Raw genomic sequence first — 22,663 nt, forward strand, 5'->3', positions numbered from 1 at the left:
TGATTCAGGGTTGAGGTTTTTGCCAGGCGGGTATGGCACACAGACAAGGATACAAAAAGAATGCTTCACTGGCAAGAACATGAGTAAATAATGGGTGAGGGGGTCTAAGTAAGATGTGCAAGGAAAGAGAGACATGAAGGGGATGACAGATTGGGAGAAAATAAAAAGGTCAAGGAACTGGAGATTTCAACAGGGTTGAAGAGAGTTACGAGGGCCAGAAGTAAAAGAAATAGGCTGTGGTCAGAGTAATATACTGGGGCTTAAGATTTCAGAGGAAGTTTATTTCTAGAGATGATGTATGTTGCTTTCCCACTGATTTAAGGTTAGAAGATGGGATATGTGTTACTCCCCCAAAAATGTTTATCTCAAGACAGAGCAAAATCAGGGGCACCTGGGTGGCTCTGTTGGTTGAGTATCTGCCTCCAGCTTGGGTCATGATGCCAGGGTCCTGGGATCAAGTCCCATATCAGACTCCTTGCTCAGCTCCTTTTCCCTCTCCCTGCTTGTGCTCTCTTGCCCTCTCTCTCTGTCAAATAAATAAATAAAACCTTTAAAAATAAAATCTTTTAAAAAAAAGATACAGCAAAATCACACTTAATAAACCAAAAAATCTTCTCAAATCCCCTACACAGATGCTATGATCAAGACCACTGATGTTCACATAAGAACAGACCTAGATTTAAGTCCTAGCATGGCCACTTAACAACTGACCTTGAGAAAGTTGCCTACCTCCTCAGAAGCTCAATTTCATTATCTGTAAAATGGTTATAATACTGCCACTATCTTGCAGGGTTATTATGAAGTTAAATGAGCAAACATACAAAATGCTTAGCACAAGGAATGGCACAAACAAGCCCTCAAAAATTAATAGCTATTAGAAATTCTGTTTCAATGTAAGAAGTAACCATACTTCACCCCTACCTCTCACACTGATTACAATTCTAAAACCTGGCGAAAATTCAGGGAACATTTGATGACTGCAAAAATTACACAGTAGCAGGTGGAACAGGTGAGAATTTGAAATAACAAAGAGCCCATGCCCAGACACAGCATGATCAGATTGCTGAAAAGTAAACAGAACAAAAAAGAGTAGAATAACAGAGAGAGAGCATTTAAAAACCCTTATATTTATAGTCCACTGGTTTTTCACAAAAGACAATTTAACTGGGAAAGGATAGTCTTTTCAACTGAAGGTATCAGGACAATTGGATACCCACATGCAAAAACAGATTAATATAACCCTAACTTTACATGACGTGTAATTCAGCAATTAATTCAAAATGGTTCATAGACCTAAATGTACAAGCTAAAACTATAAGTCCTGCAACAGAATACGTATGAGAAAATCTCTGCAACCTTGGGTTAAAAAAGAAATCTTGGTTATAGGACCAAAAGCAGAAGTCATGAAAAAAAGTAAATTTGACTTCGCCAAAATCACAAACTTCCAAGCTTCAGAAGATATTGTTAAGAGAGGTGACATTAGTGAAAATGGCAGAGTACGGACCTCTTGAAATTTTCTCCTCCATAAAAGCAATGAGAACACTGTCAAAAACCATCAGGATCAGCTTTTCCAGGACTCTAGAAATTAACCAAAGGCCTGCAGCAATCTGGGAAATATTTATTCAATAAAAATAGCTAAACCTCAGCAAGAATAATAAATTTTGTGGCATTTTAACTCGCCCTTTCCTTGTCCTTTTTTTTTTTCCAGGTCCGTGGTAACCTTGAAAACCAACAATGTGAAATCCCAGTGAAAACCAGCAGCCTGGCAGCTACCAGAGAGGGAAGAACGGGGCTGGAATACCTCCAAAGCACCACTGTCAGAGAACAGTCATCTAGGTGGCCTTTCTAGTAGTTTCCTGGAAGATTTCACAGGCAAGGCTCTCCTTGATGTAACTCAAAGCTCACCAACCAGTGCTCAGAGCCTTCTTCCCCAGAACTTTTGTCAAAAATAATCAGAGGCAGGGGATGCCTGGGTAGCTTAGTCCGTTAAGCATCTGCTTGCAGCTCAAGTCATGATCCTGGTGTCCTAGGACCAAGTCCCACATCAGGCTCCTTGCTCAGCGGGAAACCTGCTTCTCCCTCTGCCTGCTGTCCCCCCTGCCTGTGTTCTCTCTCTTTCTCTGACAAATAAATAAAACCTTTAAAAAAAATACTCAGAGGCAGTTGGTGAATTCTTCCCCTGCCTGAGGAGGTAGAGCTGGGATAAACAATAGGTTAACCAAAAACGCCTAGACAGAAATTTTGGGGAATGGAATGTCCTTAGAGGGCAGTGAAAAGCTCCAACATATTTCCAGGAATCTAGAAGGCCACACATGTGCATAGGCCTGTCCTCATGGCTGGAGCTGTATGCACGCTCAGGAAAAACTAGAAAAAACCCTAAGCTCTTACCTGCTTAAGTCTCTGCATAAGCAGGAAGTGAGGGTTAAAATGGAGTTGTAAACTGCTTGGCTGACTATGGAAGATGTGCTCAGTTTGCATACAAATCCTCCATGACTAGGAAATCCCTTAGTTCGGGGAAGAGTACTAGTTCAAGGAATAATTAAAACACTGTGTTAAGTAAGTTAAAGAAGGTCACATGGTCCCATTTATAATGAAATGTCCAGAATAGGCAAGTCCATAGAGAGGAACAATAGAATAGTTGCTATCTGGGCTGGGAGAAGAAAAAGGAACTGAGAACCATCTCTCGGGTGATGGACATGTTCTAAAATTAGATAGTGATGATGGCTGACCAACTCTGTAAATTTACTATAAGTCACCGAATTGTACATTTAAAATTAGTGAGTTTAATGCTATGTCAATCATAACACAATAAAAAAGTGGGTGGAAAAATGACCTAACTACATTCTCTAGTAAACTCATTATAGAAAATGAAACTTACTTTCAAATATAGTAATATAGATAGGATAAAAGTAAAATGGACAGAAAGTAGTTCTAGAATGTTGGAGTAAGGACCTTGAAAATCCGCTCTTCCATAAACCCAAAACTCATTAAAAATTAAACTTTTGATAAGTCTGGAAATTAAATAGAGGCATACAACAATAGGAAGAACAGTTACTCAAGAAAAACAGCTGAGTCTCACTAAGAACAGTAAGACTTACTGCATTTCAACTTTCTGTAATCATGATTTCCTCTCTCCAACTTTGCAGTAGCCTTGAAAGCCAACAATCTTGCAACTGTGGTAACTGTAAATAAAACAGCAGCTTAGCTGATCTTATAGGAAGTAGAGCAGTCTGAAGTTCACCAAAAGCCCCACCCTAAGAGAACTGTCACTGCTTGACCAGCCTAGTACTTCACTGAAAAGCTATAATCTGAGGGTTTGTCTTTGACTTGGTTCACATCTCACTCTGCAGGAACAGCCCAGCCTTAAGGCATTTGTCAAAACGAATTGGTGAGGGTTGTTCAACACTGTAGCTGCTTGAGAAAGCATTACCAGTTGGGGCTAACAAGAGGATGACAAAAAAGTTAAAAGAAGACATAGGGAATGAGCACACACTTACAGTTTTCAAAAATATACTACAAAGCTATAGCAATGAAAACAGTATTAGCATAAAGACAGACATACAGACTAGTGGAACAGACTAGAAAGCCCAGAAATACACCCTCACATATATGGTCAACTGGTCTTTGGCAAGAGTGGCAGGAATACACAATGGAGAAAGGATAGTCCCTTCAATAAATGATGCTAGAAAACTGAATCTCCGCATGGAAAAGAATGAAATGGGGACCTTATTTTATACCGGTTACAAAAGTCAATTAAAAATGGATTAAAGACTTGGGGCACCTGGGTGGCTCAGTGAGTTAAACCCTCTGCCTTTGGCTCAGGTCATGATCCCAGGGTCCTGGGATCGAGCCCTGCATCAGGCTCTCTGCTTAGCAGGGAGCCTGCCTCCCCCTCTCTCTCTGCCTGCCTCTCTGCCTACTTGTGATCTCTGTCAAATAAATAAATAAATAAATAAATCTTTAAAAAATAATTTAAAAATATTTTAAAAATGGATTAAAGACTTAAAAAGAAGACCTGAAACTCTAAAACTCCTAGAAAAAAACAGACGAAAATTGTCTTGACATTGGTAGTGGTGATGATTTCTTAAATATAACTACAAAAGCACAGGCAAGAAAAGCGAAAATTGAAAGTGGAACTATATCAAACTAAAACCTGCATAGCAGAAGACATAATTAACAGAGTGAAAGACCATATATCCAATAAAGGGTTAATATCCAAAACATATAGGGAACTCCTACAACTCAACTTAACTATACTGGAATTAAAAATTTTTAAGATTTATTTATTTATTTGAGAGAGAGAGAGAAAGAGAGAGAAAGCATGAATGGGGGGAGTGGCAGAGGGAGAGACTCTTTAAGCAGACTGCCCACTGAGTACAGAGCCCAAGGCAGGGCTCAGTCTCACAACCCATGAGATCACGACCTGAGCCAAAAGCAAGGGTTGGACACTTAATCCACTAAGCCACCCAGGGACTGCTGGAATTCAAATTTAAAAAAAAATTATTTACCATGAGAGACTATGGACTCTGAAAAACAATCTGAGGGGTTTGAATTGACGGGTGGGTGGGAGGTTGGGGTACCAGGTGGTGGGTATTAAAGAAGGCACAGATTGCATGGAGCACTGGGTGTGGTGAAAAAGTAATGAATACTGTTATGCCAAAAATAAATAAAAATAAATTTTAAAAAATTATTTAAAAATTAAAATAAAAAAACCTGGGGCGCCTGGGTGGCTCAGGTCATGATCCCACAGTCCTCGGATCAAGCTCCACATCGGGCTCTCTGCTCAGTGGGAAGCCTGCTTCTCCCTCTCCCACTACTCCTGCTTAGGCTCTCTCTCTATGTCTCTCTCTGTGTCAAATAAATAAATAAAATCTTAAAACAAAACAAAAAAAATTTAAAAACCTGATTAAGAAATGTGCAAAGTATTTGTATAGACATTTCTCCAAAGAAGATATACAAATGGCCAACAGGAATATGAAAAAGTGCTCAAGAGCCTTAATCATCAGGGAAATGGCAATCAAAACCACAGTGATATCCCCTCACAACTGTTAAAATAGCCAACATCAAAGAAAACAAAATATAACAAGTGTTGGTGAGGATCTGGACAAACTGGAATCTTTATACACTTTCAGTGGGAATGTAAAATGGTGTAACTACTACAGAGATCACTTAGGTTTCTGCAAAAGTTTAAAAATAGAAATACCGGGGCGCCTGGATGGCTCAGTGGGTTAAAGCCTCTGCTTTCGGCTCAGGTCATGATCCCAGGGTCCTGGGATCGAGCCCCACATCGGGCTCTGCTCAATAGGGAGCCTGCTTCCTCCTCTCTCTCTGCCTGCCTCTCTGCCTACTTGTGATCTCTGTCTGTCAAATAAATAAATAAATCTTTAAAAAAAAATAAAAATAAAAATAGAAATACCATGTGTTAAAACAACCCTACCGCTAAGTATTCAAAGAACTGAAATCAGAGCCCGCAAGAAATATCCGTACTTCTGTATTCAGCGCTATACTGTTCACGACAGCCAGGATGCGGAAACAACCTAACTGTCCATCAATGAATGAAGATAATGTGGTATATACATACAATGGGATATTATTCAGCCTTAAAAAAAAAAAATCCTGCCATCTTGACAACACAGATGAACCTTGAAGACATTCTGCTAAGTGAAAAAGGACAAATGCTGCCAACTTATGTAAGGTATATAAAATAATCAAGCACAAAGAAGAAGAGAATATAATGGTGGTTGCCAGGGGCTGGGGTAAGGGGAAAATGGGGAGTTATTATTCAAAGGTTATAAAGTTTCGGCTATGCAAAATGACTAAGATCTAGAGGCCCACTGTACAATGTTGTGCCTATATTTAATAATATTGCATTGTACATTCAAAAATTTGTTTAGTGTTCTTATAAAAAAGAAAGAAAAAGAGGAAATGAGATGTCCATAAGGGGCTCTGAGAAGTTCAGACATACTCCTGGGACTCTAGAAGGTAACAAACATGTGCTGAGCTATGTGTGTGCCCAGGAAAGTTAGTGCCTGAGAAGTCACTAATCTCTCACCTCTGGCTAACCTTGAGGCTCTGAACAAGTAGGAAGTGAAGTCTAAGGCACAGCTGCAAACTGCCTGGTGGGGCACTGAAGGAGGGACCCAACACACACACCCTCAACAAAGGCTGATAGAACTTTTTTGGTTCAAGGTACTTAAGGAAAACTTTCTCTACTCATTAGTGGACACTCTGCTTACTGAACAGACTTCAGCAGCTGCACATGACAAAGAATTCAAATTTACAGCATTAGTCTAGGACAGTCACTATACAAACATCAAGAACAACTAACCCTGGGTGTGTGGGGGAAAATGACTTTCAGAATTGTCACATTACATTATTTTAACTGACTCATTTGCACCAAAAAAATGTTAGACTGCTGTGGACTAAATATCTGTCCCCCATCCCCCAACAGGTATTTTGAAACCCTACTGGTGATGTGATGGTAATAGGAAGTGAAGACCTTTGGGAGGTAACTGGGATTAGATAAGGTCTTGAGGGTGGAGCCCTCATGAATGGGGTCAGTACCCTTATAGAAGTAATGAGAACTTGCTTCCTCTCCCTGTTCTCTGATATGTGAGGGTTCAACAAGAAGTTAGCAGTCTGAAACCCAAAACAGGGTTCTCACCAGAACCTGATCATAATGGAACCCTGATCTCAGACTTCCCGCCTCCAGAACTGCGGGAAACAAATCTGTTGTTTATAAGCTACCCAGTTGACAGTTCTTTGTTATAGCAGCCTGAGTTGATTAAGACAAAGACATTGAAAAAAAGGGAAAGAAAAGGAGAACATGGCCCATACACAGGAAAGAAGAAACAGTCAATAGAAGCTTTCATGAGAAAACACACTGGGCTTCTCAGACAAAACTTTTAATCAGTTGTTGTTAAAATTCTTCAAACAATTAAAGAAAACCATGTATAAAGAACTAAAGGAATGTTTCAGAATGCCTTACCAAATAGGGAATAAAAATAAAGAGACAGAAATTATAATAAAGAACTAAATAGAAATTCTGGAGTTGAAAAGTACAGTAACTGAAATGAAAACTATACTAGAGGGGCCCAACAGAAGATCTGGGCTGACAGAAAAATCAGCAAACTTGAAGATATGTTGACTACTCATCTAAGGAAGATTACTCTGAGGAGCAAAAACAAGAAAGAATAAAGAAAAAATAACAGCCTTAGAGACCTGTGGGTAAGCATCATGCACACCAACATATCCATAATGGAAATCTCAGAAGAAGAAAGAGCACAAAGAGTATTTGGAGAACTAATGCCTGAAAACTTCTTAAAATTGATGAAAAACATTAATCTAAACATTACAGAACCTTGAAAGAATCCAAGTAGGACAAACTCAAGGGACCTATTTGGAGTCTGTCCAAGAGACATTCAGACATGTAGCCAAACTGTCAAAATCAAAAGATGAAGACTGAATCCTGACTGTAGCAAGAGAGAAGAGACTCATCATGGACAAGGAGTCCTAAATAAGATCAACAGTTGGCTGCTCAACAGGAACTACATGGGCCAGAAGGCAGTAAGATGACATATTTGGTGTGCTAAAGGAAAAAGACTACCAACCAAAAACTTCAGACTGGCAAAAAACTATACTTTAAAACTAAAGGAGAGAGGCGCCTAGGTGGCTCATTCGGTTAGGCATCTGCCTTCGGCTTGGGCCATGATCCCAGAATCCTGGGATCGAGTCTCAAATCAGGCACTCTGCTCAGAAGGGAGCCTGCCTCTCCCTCTCCCTCTGCATACTTGTGCTCTCTCTTTATTTATTTATACTCTAAATAAATAAACTGACAAAAAAACTTAAAAAAACAAAAAAATAAAAATAAAGAAGAAATTAAGACATTCCAAGATAAGCATAGACTAAAAGAATTCATCACTATAAGACCTAACCTATGAGAAAACTGTAGGGAATACTTCAGGCTGAAATAAATGAACACTCTTCAGGAACTCAAAAAAAGAAAACTATAAAAAGATGACTGTATAGGAAAACATAAAAAAAAACCCACAATATATATGTATTTGTCTTTGTAACTCATTTTCTTGTCCTGACTTAGGAAATAACTACATAATGAAATAATTGTAATACTATGCTGATGAGCTTGAAATCTATAAAGATGTAATTTGTGTGACAGTAATAGTACAAAGGAAGAAGGAGAAAACAGATAAAAAGGACAAAGTTTTTGAGTATTTCTGAAATTACGTCAGTATTAATACAAACCTTTTTTTTAAACTAAGATGTTAATTATAATCCCCAAGACAACTATTTAAAAAGCAACTAAAAAGATAGTAAAAGAAGCAACACGTTAATTAAAATTATATACTGGAAAAACCTACTTCATGTGAAGGAATAAATGGAATAACAGAGGGGAAGAAAAGAAAGAAGACAAAGAGTAAAATGGCAGACCAAATCCTATTTTAGCAAAAGATTCCAATTACATAGATTAAATATAAATGAACTAAACACTCAATTGGAAAAGTAGATTAAAAAAGGAAAACACAACCTAACTATTTGCTGTCCATAAGAGATACACTTTAGGGGCGCCTGGGTGGCTTAGTCGACTAAGCATCTGCCTTCAGCTCAGGTCATGACCCCAGGTCCTGGGATGGAGCCCCTTGTTGGGCTCCCTGCTCAGTGGGGAGCCTGCTTCTCCCTTTACTCCCTGTTCGCTTGTGATCTGTTGCGATCTCTCTCTCTCTCTCTCAAATAAATAAAATCTTTTTAAAGAAAGAGAAAGAGATACACTTTAGACTTTTTAAAAAGTTAATGGAAAAAGATGCTCCATGCAAAAAAAAGAATCAAAGTAGAGCAGGGTATAAGAAATTCTTCATTCTTCTTCCTTCCTTGGTAAGTCTAGCTAAGGATTCTGAATTTTGTTGATCTTTCCAAAGGACCACTTTTGGTTTTGCCTATTCTCTGTATTTTTTAAATTGTTTTTTATTTTTATTATTATTATTTTTTTGCTCTAAGCTTATCATTTTCTCCCTTCAGTTTGATGTGGGTTTAGGTTTCTCCTTTTTTTTTTTTTTTTGTAGTTTCTTTTTTTTAATCGGGACTTTATATTTTTGAAGAAGTTACAGGTTCACAGCAGAACTGAGGGGAAGGTACATGGATTTCCCACATTACCCCATTCCCACACATGTATAGCCTATCCCATTATCAATATCCCCCATCAGAGTGGTACAGTTTTACAACTAATGGATCTACATTGACCCACTATGATTACACAAAGTTTACAGTTTACATTATGGTTCACTCTTGGCATTATACAGTCTAAGGATTTGGACAAATTATTCTAGCTTTTAAAAAAATTTTATAGGTCTTAAGGTATAAGGTTTTGGTTATTAATTTAAGAGCTTTCTTCTTTATTAATATGGGAATTTATAACTATAAATATCCCCCTAAGCCCTGCTTTTATTGCATCATGTAAGTTTTGGTATGTTAAGTTTTGTTTTCATTCATCTCAAAGCATTTTCTAATGTCCCTGGTGACTTCTTTTTGATCTATCAGTTATTCAGTAGAGTGTCATTCCATTTCTGCATATTTGTACATTTTCTAAATGCCCTTCTATTACTGATTTCTAATTTCATTCAACTGTGAATGGAACTGGCAAGAGTGAACATCTTTGTCTTATTCCTGATACTGAGGGAAATATTTCAGTCTTTCACCATTTATTATGAAGTTAATTACTAACACAATCATTAACACAAACATACGGCCAATTTATTTCTGACAAAAATATGCAAAGGCAAGTAAATAGAGAAAAATACTCTCTTCAACATATGGTGCTGAAACTACTAGAAACTCACAGGCAAAAAACTGAACCTTAACCTAAACCCCACACTTTATAAAAGCATCAAGACAAAATAGATCATAGATCTAAATGTAGAATATACAACCATTAAACTGTTTAAAGAAAAATCTTATTCATAATCTGCTGTCAAAGAGTTCTTTGACATAAAAAAGTATAATATGAAAGAAAAATTCTTTCTGATAACTGGATAACTGGATTATATCAAAATTTAAAACATCTGCTCTGAGGCAAAAAAAAAAAAACCTTGTGTACTAAAAACTACAAAATGTTGCTAGAAGAATTAAAAATACAAATAAATGCAAAGACAGCCCTTGTTCATGAATTGAAGACATAGTATATCATTAAGATGTCAATATTACCTAAAGTGCTATACAGATTCAGTAAAATCCCTATCAAAATCCCAATGACATTTCTTCCTGAAATAGAAAAACCCATCCTACAATTCATATGGTGCCTCAAGGATTCCTCAATAGTGAAAATCTTGAAAAAGAACAAAGTTGGAGGTCTCACACTTTCTGATTTCAAAACTTACTACAAACCTATGGTAATTAAAACAGTGTGGCACTGGCATAAACACAGACATACATACCAGTGGAATAGAATGGATAGCCTAAGAACAGACTCATATTTATGGTCAAATAATTTTTGGAGAGGGTGCTAAGAACATTTAATGTGTAAAGGAGAGTCTTTTCAACAAGTAGTATTGGGAAAACTAGATTATCAATGTGCAAAAAACAAAGTTGGATCCTTACCTTATAACATATATAAAAAATTAACTCAAGATGGACCAAAGACCTAAACATAAGGGCTAAAACTGTACAATGCTCAGGGGATAACATAGGAGAAAACCTTTATGAAATTAGATTTGGCAATGATTTATTGGCCATGACACCAAAAGCATAGTAACAAAAGAAAAAACTGACAAATCAGACTTCACCAAAAACATAAACTTTTGTGCATCAAAGGACACTATCAACAGAGTGAGAAGGCAACTCATGAAATGAAGGGAAATACTGGCAAATTATTTACCTGATAAGGGAATTAATATTTAGAATATGCAAAAAAAGCTGACAACTCAACAAAAAATAAACAACCAGTTTAAATAATGCGCAAAGGCAGTACACAGACATTTTTCCAAAGAACGTACACAAAGGCCAAAAAGCACATGAAAAAGATGCACAACATCACTAATCATTAGGGAAATGCAAATCAAAACCACACAAAGTACCACTTCACACCCACTAGAATGGCTGTCACAAAATAGAAAAGAATTTAAGTGTCGGACAAGGGGGTAGGGGAAACTGGAATCCTTCTTCATTGCTGGTGGGAATGTGCAATGATACAGCCTCTGTGGAAAACAGTATGGTGGTTCCTCCAAAGATTGAACACAGAATTGCATATGATCCTGCAATTCCACTTCGGGGTATATATGCAAAAGAACTGAATGCAGGGACTTGAACAGACACTTGTACATCCAGTTTCACAGCAGCATTATTTACAATAGCCAAAAGGCAGAAGCAGCGCGAGTGTCTACGGACAAACGAAGGGATAAACAAAATGTGATAGGTACATATAATGGAATATTATCCAGCCTGAAGGAAGGAAGGAAGTTCTGACACATGGATGACCTCGAAGACATGAAGTGAAATAAGCCAGACACAAAAGGACAAATGCATGATTCCACTTATATGAGGCACCTAGAGTAGTCAAATTCACAAAGACAGAAGGAATGGTGGTTGCCAGGGGCAAAGGGGAGGAGTGTAAGGGGAGCAGGTGTTTAATGGGTGCAGAGTTTCGGTCTGGGAAGAGAAAGAAATTCTGGAGGTGGATAGTGATGATGGTTGCAGAACAATGTGAATATACTTAATGCCACAGAACTGTACACTGAAAACATGGTTAAAATGGTCAATTTTATGTTAGGTATATTTTACCATGACTTAAAAAGTTTGTTCTGCAAAAGACACTGTTCAGAGAATGAAAAGATAAGCTACAGACTGGGATAAAATATTTGCAAATCATATATCCGTCAGAGAACTGCATTTAGAACATGTAAAGAACTCTCAAAAGTCATGAAGAAAATACACAACCCAGTTAAAAACCAGCACAAGATTGGAACAGACACTGCAGCAAACAGGATAGAAAGATGGCAAATAAGCACATGAAAAGATGTTCAACATCATTAGCTACTAAGGAAAAGCAAATGAAAACTATGATGAGATACCACTGCACGGCTACTAGAGGAACTAAAATAAATACCAACAATACCAAATGCCGACAAAGATGTAGAGCAACTGGAACTCTCATACATTGCTGGTGGGAATGCAAAATGGTTCAGCCATTCTGGAAAATGGTTTGGCAGCTTCTTATAAAGTTAAACAAACACTTACCATATGACCCAGTAATCCCACTCCTTATTTACCTTAGAGAAATAAAAATTTATGTTCACACAAAAACCTGTACAAAAATGTTCGTATCAGTATTATTCATAGTCACCATAACCTGGAAACAGCCCAAATTGCACTTCAATGGGTAGATGGATACACAAAACTGGAATATCCACACAATGGAATGCTACTCAGCAAAATGAAAGAACTATCAATACACACGACTTGGATGACTCTCAAAGGCATTATACTAAATGAAAGAAGCCACACTTAAAAGATGACGTGCTGTATGATTCCATCTTTATGACATTCTTTAAAAGACACAACCATAGTGATGGAAAATAAATCAGGGATTACCAGAGATTATGGGTGGAGTTGGGGGTGACCATCAATGATGGGATGAGGGACTTTTAGAGTGATCAAGCTGTTCTCTATCCTGATTGTGGTGGTGGTTACATGAATTTACATGATTTACATGATTTACAATTCATGGAATTGTACACCAAGGAAAAAATAAGAAAGAAAAACAGACAATTTTATTGTAAATTCATTTTTAAAATAAAAGAGAATATTGCTATTATACCATCATCATCATAATAGTTATACTTTAGTGATTAATAAAAAGATTCAGAATGAGTTGTGAAATAGAATCCAAAAATCATTAAGGTCATTTTATGTCTGGTACAATAACATAAAGGTATAGAGAAAAAAAATCAACAACACTAAATGTAAAAGTTTTACAACTTTTAATATCTCCTCTCTTTAATATTCTTTATCAGGATAAATGGCTCCCTCTGGATCATTTCCTACAAACATTGTCATATACTGAATATGGAATTAAATAAGCACTCAACTCAGAAGTCTGGGACCCTATGTTACATTCCTAAATCTAACACTGTAAGAAAACTCTCGACTTGCCTTTTGTGCCTAATTTTATCTTCCTCTTCATTGAGGTCATGTACTTGTCTGCACTTGTCTTTTTGTGGTATGCTGTGAAGGTTTAAAGCAAGGAGTTTCAAAGATAGGAAACAGAACAGATTCATACAACACCCACCCACCCCAAATACCAGGTACTGCTCTAGGTGATTTACATGTATTACCTCACTTAATCCTCCTAACGACCCTAAAATGTAGGTCTTATTAATATTCTCATTTTACAAGATGAAGACACTGAAGTGTAGGGTGGTAACTTGCCCAGCATCTTACAACAAGCTAGCTAAGTGGGGGAGCCAGGGTTTTTCCAGCAGTCTGCCTCCAGAGCTCATGCTCTTAATCAGTATAATCAGTATACTAGGTCTCTCCACAAGAGGCTGTTCACTTGTTCTTTCATTCCTTCCTTCACCACTGCTCTTCCACGTCTATGGTCTCTGTCTCTAACAAAGCATTCATTCATGCTCATGGCTTTACCTGTCTGCCACCTGAGTGTCCGTGATTCCCACGTCTATGCAGCCAGCTCTGACTACTCCACTGACTTCCCTGCTGCATTTCCGACCACCTTCTCAATATGTGCATTTAATGATCCTGCCATTCTTACCAAATCAACATGTTTCAAATTGAACTTGTCTTTCATCAGAAACTCCCCATAAAGACTTCCTTAATTTTGCCAGTTGTTAAAAAGTCACACAGGCTTGAAAACATCTGGGTTGTCTCTGACCTCACCTTCGACCCTCCTCCTTCATTCTCAGTTCTTCCTTTGTGATGTCTCTTATAACCACACCTACCTCTCTTTCCAATACCACTGCCATCATTCTAGTCTAGATCTCCATGCCTAGATGACCATAATGCCTCCTAAATCCTTCTCGCTGCTTTCAGTTCTTTCTCTGTCTCATCCTATTTTTTTGACCACTAGATTCATTCTTTTCAAATACTGCTTTTACCGGGTTAATCCTGGCTCAGAATCCTTTCACCATATCCAAACTATCCGAATAACTGACTCTGTACAGGTCTCTACTACCCACCAAATAAGGTCTTAAATTTTTAGCTACCTTTCTAACCTGGTCTTTCACAAGAGCCCCAAACACGCAATAGTGTTCATACCATCTGCTGCAAATGAATTGCTTTTCCTTCTCCTTACTACAGAATAGGTAGTATTAAAAGAGCACTGAAATCTTACCTCCTCTGAGAGGCCTTCTTCAGTTATGCCAAAGCACGGTGGCCTTTCCCTCCTATGAACTATAGCACTTAACAACTATATCCAGTGTTGTCACCAAATGTTACATGGTTCTCTCTCCAACCAGACTATAATTGCTACAAGGTCAGGAACGATTTCCTAAACTTCTGAGCACCTCCCACAGTGCCTAGCAAAACTTATCTGTTAAACTAATACTTTCTGGTTAAGATGCATAACATTTATCTGTGTATTTTGTGCTCATATACAGTTCAGCCCAAAGACTCTTCACAGTCTAGCCTCACCTCCCTTTCCAGTGTCACTCCCTCGCATCCCCTGCTGTGCCCCATACTTCCTGCCACAATGAATTTCTCATTGTCCCCTAGATGCACTATGTCCCTTCACAGACCTGTTCCTGTTCACCTACTATCTGTAATGCCCTCTTACCTTATTTACCTGACAAATGACTGTTGCTCTATCAAGACTTAGTACAAATGTCAACTCCTGACTCCCCCCAACTAGACTTCCATGTTCAATGTTCTGTGCTCCCTTAGCATTTTATTCACATCTCTGTATCAGTGATTTCCATGTGGTATTACAACTGACTATGTATGTATTTGTGTCTGCCACGGACATATACATTCCTCAAGGAGACTGACTGTTTGTCCTTCCCCTACTCCCTTCACTAACTCTCCATATTTAATGTCCTGCTGTTAAATCTTTCTCTCAGTGAAAGAGCACATTAAAGTCAGTGGCAATCACATACCTTGGTAATAAAGAGCCTTGAGGAAGGAGTGCCGATCGGCTCCCTGAAATAAAGACTTTTCGATTTCCATTTCTCGCCGGGTCAGCTGTTTGCTCTTGGCAAATCTCTGTGGTAGGCAGAGGATGCGCTGACGCTCCGAGATCCTTTCTTCAATATCCTGAAGACGGTTCTGGATTGCTTCCGGGGTTGCCCTCAGTCTTGTCCTCTGAAACCAGAGAAATGAGATGGCATGTATCATAGAGAACACAGCCTGAAAGTGATGATCTAATGCCTCAGATAAAAAAGAAGCTGGTGAAGGACCAGAGGTGACTGTTCATAGACGTGTTAGTGAAAAAGTCAAGGAAGACATTCTCTTTACCAAGACCCCTATCACAGAAACCAAAGAAAACTCATATACAGAGCTCAGTTTGGTAAGAACTAAAAATGAAAAGGCTCTCAGTGTTAAAGGAAGCGATCTTCCCCTTGATTCTTTAGGAAAAATAAAAATGGCCCCACTCACCTTTTCACCTGAAACATGGCTCTTCCAGATCAAGATTTCTGTTTCATTGAGCCCCAGTTCCCTAAGAGAAGCAATTTCCTGGTCCTTCTCATGCAGTGTCTGGAACTGGGACAAAGTCATAGTCCCAGCTGCTTCCTTCCCAAAGGGCTTGTACATAGTACCAGGAGCAAAGCTCTCTTTCTTAGACACACATCTGCAAAACAAGCAGGAAGCAAGTTAATATTTTCAGGTTACCACAATTTACAGAAATAGGACTAGCCATTAAAAGAGGCACAATGGAACATACTAGCGATTTCTCTCTCATGGCCTATTTCTAGGCTGAAAGCACCACTGTAATGACATGGAATTCCGTCCTTCTTCCCCTCACCCAGGGCCAATAAATGAATGAATCAAATATTTACTGAATACCTACTACACATCAGACACTGGGCCAGGTACAGAGGATTTAACGGCAAAAAAAGATAAAAATGGTTTCTGCTTTTGCAGAAGAGAATCAAGTTAACAGACAATGATCTTATTGGGTTATAAGTGTTATGTATGTTAAGGGAAGACAGGAACGGACACCTAGCCCAGACTTAGCGGGATATGGGAGGCTTCCCAGAGGAAGAGACACAGAAGCAAAATGCTGTCCAATAAGTAGAAGTTGGCCAAGGAAAAGGGAGTGGGAGAGGAGTGTTCCATCCCGCCTTTCAGAGGCGTCGGCCACCTGGAGGTGAGGGTCTATGATACTCTACCTGTTCGCAAAATCAATACCTACTCCTCAATGGAGACAGAGGTATCAAGTTGATGCTGAAGGAGGCTTTTCAGCTGCCTCTCCCCTTCTGTTTCCAACTCCTCCAGGACATGCTCACCACTTTTCACACAGCTATTTACCCTGGAGCAGATATAAGAATGTATACAGAAAGCAGAAGAAATAGTCAATCTCAAAACATGTTCTTTAGCTATATCATCTACCAGTAGTGACCCCCATTTGTTTGAAGCCTTCTGTTTGTTGCCCTTCATCATTCACTCATCCTACAAATGTTTACTAAATACCTACTTCCATGCAATGCACTGTGCTAGGTACTGATGCAGTCAAAGGTATTCAAGGCACAGTCCCTATCCTCAAGAAGCTTGCAATTTATTTAGGGCCTGTGTATATGTGTTGTGTTGTATGCCTATGCGGGGAAGGGGGGAGAGGGAAGGGGAGAGAGGGAGGATGAGAAAAGTACGAGATAACTGGGAGCTAGGATGGTAAATGAAGACTTTGGAAAGGTAATTCTTAAACTGGCATTTGAAGGACTGGGTATGATGAAGGAAAGAAAAGGGAGGCTGAATAAGAAGAGACAGAAATATGTTCTGGGGAATAGGAAGCTCCCTTCAGTTGGCATTCACATATAAGCACTAGGAGACAATCTTGGAGGGGGTAATTAGACACGGATTTTGAATGGCCTTAAATACTCCAACTAAGGGGCCTGGGTCTTCATGTATAGGTATTAGAAAGCAATTTATTAGGCAGTTAAGTGGCAGGGTACAAATGATGGTTTAGGAAAATGAATGTGGTTATACTATGTCTTGTGGATTCATAGGAAAGAAACCAGAATAATGAGTTGGGAAACACTTTAAATTTGTCGAGCATAACACAAAGAAAGTTCAAACTGGCGTGGTAATAGTGGAAACAGAAAAGGAGACTTAGATGAGCGAGGCCTTTTGAAGGCAGGGGTAGGGAAGAAGTCAAAGATAAACCTGAAAGTTCAAGCTGCATAACTATGAGAATAATGGTACCAATGAAGGAAAGAGGAAAATCCAGATGGAATAAATGTTTTCAGAAGGGGAAAGTCAGTATTGTCTTAGCCAGGTTGAGTCAACTACCTATTACAACTGACACGCCAGCATGAAATATCAGGAATGCTGATATTTGTTTGCTCAGTATGAAAGACATACTGAGTCTGAGGTGACAGTATAAGTGATACTGGCTAACAGGAAACCGGGAGATGGAAGAATTGTACAGGTGAGAGTCTGAGGCTGGACATGGAAATCTCGAGTCATCTGTGTTGGCAGGATCTGGAGCTGTGAAAGAGGAGCAGATCTCCAGAGAGTATAGAAACAAATGCAAAGAGGGTCATGACACTTTATAGCTGAGGCACTACTCTGTAGAAATCTAGGTAATGCTATAAACTAGCCAATCCTAAGTAACTGAAAACCTCTTACTAGAGTGTAAATAGCAGGACCAGTAGAGCATGCAACAACAGATGATAATAGACAAAAATGAAATGAGTTAATTCCAAGAGAAAAACAAGTATGAAATACCTTCTTTATAAAGCAGTCCTTTACCATTTGGGTTATGAGCAAGATCTCATACTCTAGAAAGACTGAGGCCTATTTTTAGAAAATTTTAAAATATCCTTCCTTAGGTCCATGGTTTTAAAAAAACTTCCTTCTAAGTATCTCAATTTTTATTTATTATTTAAAATTCTGAAATTTCTTACTATGTTTAAAGTGGATTTGAAAGGAATAAACCCTAGTTAACTACATCGGTACACATGAACCTCAAAAAGAAATGCTGAGTGAAATAAAGGCAAGTCACAGAAAAATTCATACAGTCTGTATCCGTTTACAGAATTCAAAAATGGATAACACTAGCAACATTTTGTTTAGAGATAAATTCATCTGTGGTGGACCTATTTTTTTTAAAGCAAGGTAATGATTAAAGCCAAATTCTGGATGGTGATCCCCTCAGGGAGAAAGGAGGAAGGAGAAGCAATCAGGGAAGGGCACACAGGAGACTTTTTAAAAAATTTTATTTATTTGAGAGACAGACAGAGGGAGTGAGAGAGAGCACAAGCAGTGTGAGGGGTCAAGGGATAAGCAGAGGCCCCGCTGAGCAGGGAGCTGGATGAGGGGCTGCATCCCAGAATCTGGGATCATGACCAGAGCTGTAGGCAGAGGCCCAGCCGAATGAGCTACCCAGGCGCCCCCAAGGGACCCATAAGATACTGCTAATGTTCTATTTCTAAAGCTTTAGTGGGTCCGAATCTATTATTATTCTTTAGACTGTACATATGCATTATTTTGCATGTATGAAATATCACAATAAGCATTTTTTTAAAAGTCATTTTGAGGCAGGGAAACGTTTGTTTAAAAGATGCAGAAACCAGGGACGCCTGGGTGGCTCAGTGGGTTAAGCCGCTGCCTTCGGCTCAGGTCATGATTCCGGGGTCCTGGGATCGAGTCCCACATCGGGCTCTCTGCTCAGCAGGGGGCCTGCTTCCCTTCCTCTCTCTCTGCCTGCCTCTCTGCCTACTTGTGATTTCCCTCTGTCAAATAAATAAATAAAATCTTAAAAAAAAAAAAAGATGCAGAAACCAACAATACAGGAGAGCATAATATCAGAACTTTAAATGCACTGCTCTATTCCAGAGTGATTATTCTACTTTGCAATGAATCCAAAACTAATTTAATGAGGATCCTTTAAAAAAGCCATTGTGTACTGTCAACAACTGTGAAGCTCCGGCTTTCAACAATGACCAGCTAAGTTAAAGCTGCCATTTCCTGCAGAACCAGTAGGGGGAACTGCTTACACCGCTGCTTTTCTTTCCCTATGATACACTGAGCCCGTTTTGTACTTTCCGTCTAAATTTTTAGAAACAAAGTATCAGTAGCTTAGGTTAAGATTTGAAAGCTCTACATGCTCTCAGGGCCCGAGAAAGTCTTCCTTAGTAAACAAACACTGCAAAAAAAAAAAAAAGAAAAAAAAAAAAAAGACATCCCCCCTTCTCGCCCCCACCGTGTGCCCTTCCGAGGATGAGATGGAGGTAGGGCGGGACGGGGACGAGCTGGCCTGGCTTTCTCCCGCACTGGGCATCAGTCGGCCAAGACCCTTTTACCTGGGTGGGTCCGTGTGAAGTAGTAAGAAGCCACAGCATCCGTGCAGCTCCCGGGGCCGGAGCCGTGGCCTAGATGCCTGTGCTGGCAAGGCATTCCTACGGGAACCGGCGACGGAGGCCCTTCCTGAACTTCGCCCCGCAGGCCTGTCTAGCCCGTCTCCCCTCCTCCCTCCTCTTTTGTCTTCCCGCTCACACGAAATCGCATCCCGACAACGTGACATACCCCAAACACAAAGTCATAAAAGCCATTTTCAAAGTTAAAAGGTAGATGAGAGCTCCCTTCGCCGCCTGCTCTCAGAGAAGCCCTTACCTCTTCATGTTTCCACAGGCCCCTATCTCTAACTTGGGTGAATAGGCCGCGGACTTCAAGTCCCAGAACTCTGTGCGGCAGACTCTAAGGGGATTGTGGTGGAGTGCGGGGCTCTGGGAATTGTAGTCGCTCAGAGCTAAAGAAACCGAGAGTACGTACTCTACTGAATGAGGTGTTGTAAGTTGTTTAAATATTTCTCCTGCGGGTTAACGGCAGCACCCAAAATATCCAGCTCATAAAGCTAGGAGTCATTTGAGACTTCTTGACTGTCTCATTCAAAATAGCCAAATCCTGGCTCCTCTATTTTTCCTCCAATGTATGCCTATTAACAACCCTGCTTCTGCTTTCAAGGACTTATTATCGAGCCTACCCGCTGTTTCCAGCTGGGCCCCTGATCAATCCTCTGCAGTGTAGTCCGTGATCAGACACAAGTTTGACCAGATCACCTGCACTAACTGTAACAGAAGCTTAGGAGATGTTGTACTTCCTACCCTGAGAATCAGAAGTCCTTATGAATGTTTAGTTGAAGATTAGGTTGAATCAAGAGAGAGGTATAGCATAGTGGTTAAGACCGTGACCTCTGAGCTCCCAGAAATGGAAATACAAACATCCCTAAGTATATGAAAAGAAGTTTAATCTCACTTAATAAGTGCGATGGAAATTTCGAAGTACAAGGACTATAAAATATATGACCTGTACTCCTCAAAACTGTGCAGGTTATCAAAAACGTGGGAAGTCTGAGAACGTGTCAGCGAAAGGAACCAAACGAGACATAAAGACTAAATGTAATGTGATATCCTGCATGGGACTCTGGAACAGAAAAGGGGCCATAGGTAATAACTAAAAAAACATGAATAAACTATGCACTTTAGTTTATAACATTCATTAGATGTGACAAATATACCAGAATTATAAAGATGTTAACACTAGAGGTTAAATGAGTAGAGGTATACACAACCCTGTACTATACAACTTTTCTATATATCTAAAACTGTTCTAAAAATAGTTTATTAAAAGTACACTAAAATAACATTTTCACCTACAAGATTAATAAAGATCCAGAAGTTTGAGGGTGCATTACTTTTGTTGAGACTGTGGGAAAATAAGCACTCTCATTACACACTGCTGGTAGGAACATAAATTGGTACAACCTCTATGGAAGGTAATGTGAGGATACAGTTGAAACCATAAATCCCCATTTCCTTCAGAACAGAAATTCAACCTCTCTGAATAGGATCCTCAATACTATATGTCAAGTGTGTGTGTGTGTGTGTGTGTAATATGTATATATGTACATATGTATTTTATGTGTATATATTTCATACACATATACAAGTTTATATGTATTTTACATGTAAAGTTATTCAGTGCAACATTGTTTATAACCAAATTTTGCAAACATAAAATACCCACAAATGTAATAAATCCATTCAATGTAAAACTGTGCAGCAGTCCTAAAGATGACAGAGTTTACTGTGGGCTGCTACTGAACAATCTAAATTATGTTTAGTGAAATAGCCAGGTGCAGAACAGTATCAATAGTATGCTTCCATTTGTGTAAAAAGAAAGGAGGGGGATTATATGTATGTATGCTTGTGTATGCATCAAATTCCTCTGGGAAAACATAGAGACCAGTGATAAATGAATGCTTCCAGGTAGGGGAGCTGGATGATTAGCAAAAAGGGTGGGGAAAAACTTCACTTTTTATACCTTTGATTTTTGAATATTTATTACCTAGTCAACATTCTTTTTTAATTAAAGGGACCCTTCTTATACCACAAAGAATAAAAAAAGAAAAAGATCATGTGTTTGGGGAGCACACTGTTTGGATTTCTCAGTTCCCATAGTTAGAGAGAACATAGTAGGCAGTTTGGACTTGATCTTTTGCTTTGCAAGTTATAAGACTATGTGATTGTCAGGAAGTTTCTTTAACTGGTCTAGGACAGCTTCCTCATCTGTAAAATTGGGAGAGTACCTCTGAATAGGGTGACCATAAAGTGTTACATAAAAGTATGGTTTTAAATTCACTTGATAGGTGGTCATCTATGAGCAAATATTCTGTCATCTGGTAGAACTTCTTCAAACTTTCTGTACTCCCATGCTCAAGTTAGAGGATAAGACAAAGAGCAGCTCCTAGAAGACACTGTACTTCCTAAGAACTTCTTACAGATTGAAAAGGTCACAGAAAGTATCTGAGCTATCCAAAACCTGTTATATGTATGTTCTTGAAGGACACGGATGAATGAATGCTGGTATAACATGTACTATTTTGTGGCTCTGGCAGAGAGCACAGAAAGAATGTAAGCGTGCACAAAGTGTGGGTCATACCAAAGCCTGTACCAGGTAAATCCTGTATGATGGTGAGGCTGAATTCCGCTGCTCAACCAAACTGTTCAATGGACACATCAATCCATAAGTAGATGGGAAAATCTGCCAAAGCTGCTGGTGTATTTGTCCCCTGGGAAAGTGGCAAAGGGTGGAACAAATACTATACCAGACATGTGTACGACTTCGAATAAGACATACATCCTATCGGCACAGAAGAGATACACACTTCATTAGGAATCCATCTAGGAGGGATGAGTAGAGGATAAATGGCTAAAAAGACATGTAGAGTGGAACTGCAACTTGAAAGCAAGGTCACGAGGAAGTACTCTCTGTACCTGTGTATAACTGTAGCTAGTCCCAGGGGTTGGTAGCAAGGGACAAACATTCAGAAAATTGCACTAGAAGGAAAAACAGGCTATTTCTAGTTCTGTCAAACGTATTAACTGTGGAATAATAGCTATTTCTTTTCCCACGGCATGCCTTTCCCTGCTTTTAAAGGGAGACAGTGTATAAAAGCTTTGAGACAGTTCACAAAAAGCTTTGAGAG

The 22,663-nt window shown here is 39.1% G+C and overlaps 1 protein-coding gene across 3 annotated transcripts in view; it reads right to left on the bottom strand.

Moving 5' to 3' along the window:
• Positions 1 to 19,834, bottom strand: part of RBM41 (RNA binding motif protein 41) — a 58,753-nt gene extending 38,919 nt beyond the window's left edge. The window contains exons 1-5 of one of the 3 annotated variants that reach the window (XM_059157040.1): positions 19,479 to 19,780; positions 16,370 to 16,486; positions 15,613 to 15,805; positions 15,114 to 15,318; positions 13,159 to 13,230 (exon numbers count right to left, since the gene is read on the bottom strand). In XM_059157040.1, the coding sequence (XP_059013023.1) occupies positions 13,159 to 13,230; positions 15,114 to 15,318; positions 15,613 to 15,805; positions 16,370 to 16,486; positions 19,479 to 19,699 (808 nt within the window). In that variant the 5' untranslated portion in view covers positions 19,700 to 19,780. The other 2 variants (XM_059157038.1, XM_059157037.1) reach the window with 2 other exon arrangements.
• Positions 19,835 to 22,663: the final 2,829 nt, after the last annotated feature.

This window comes from Mustela lutreola, chromosome X (genome assembly GCF_030435805.1).
Source record: "Mustela lutreola isolate mMusLut2 chromosome X, mMusLut2.pri, whole genome shotgun sequence".
NCBI lineage: Eukaryota > Metazoa > Chordata > Mammalia > Carnivora > Mustelidae > Mustela > Mustela lutreola.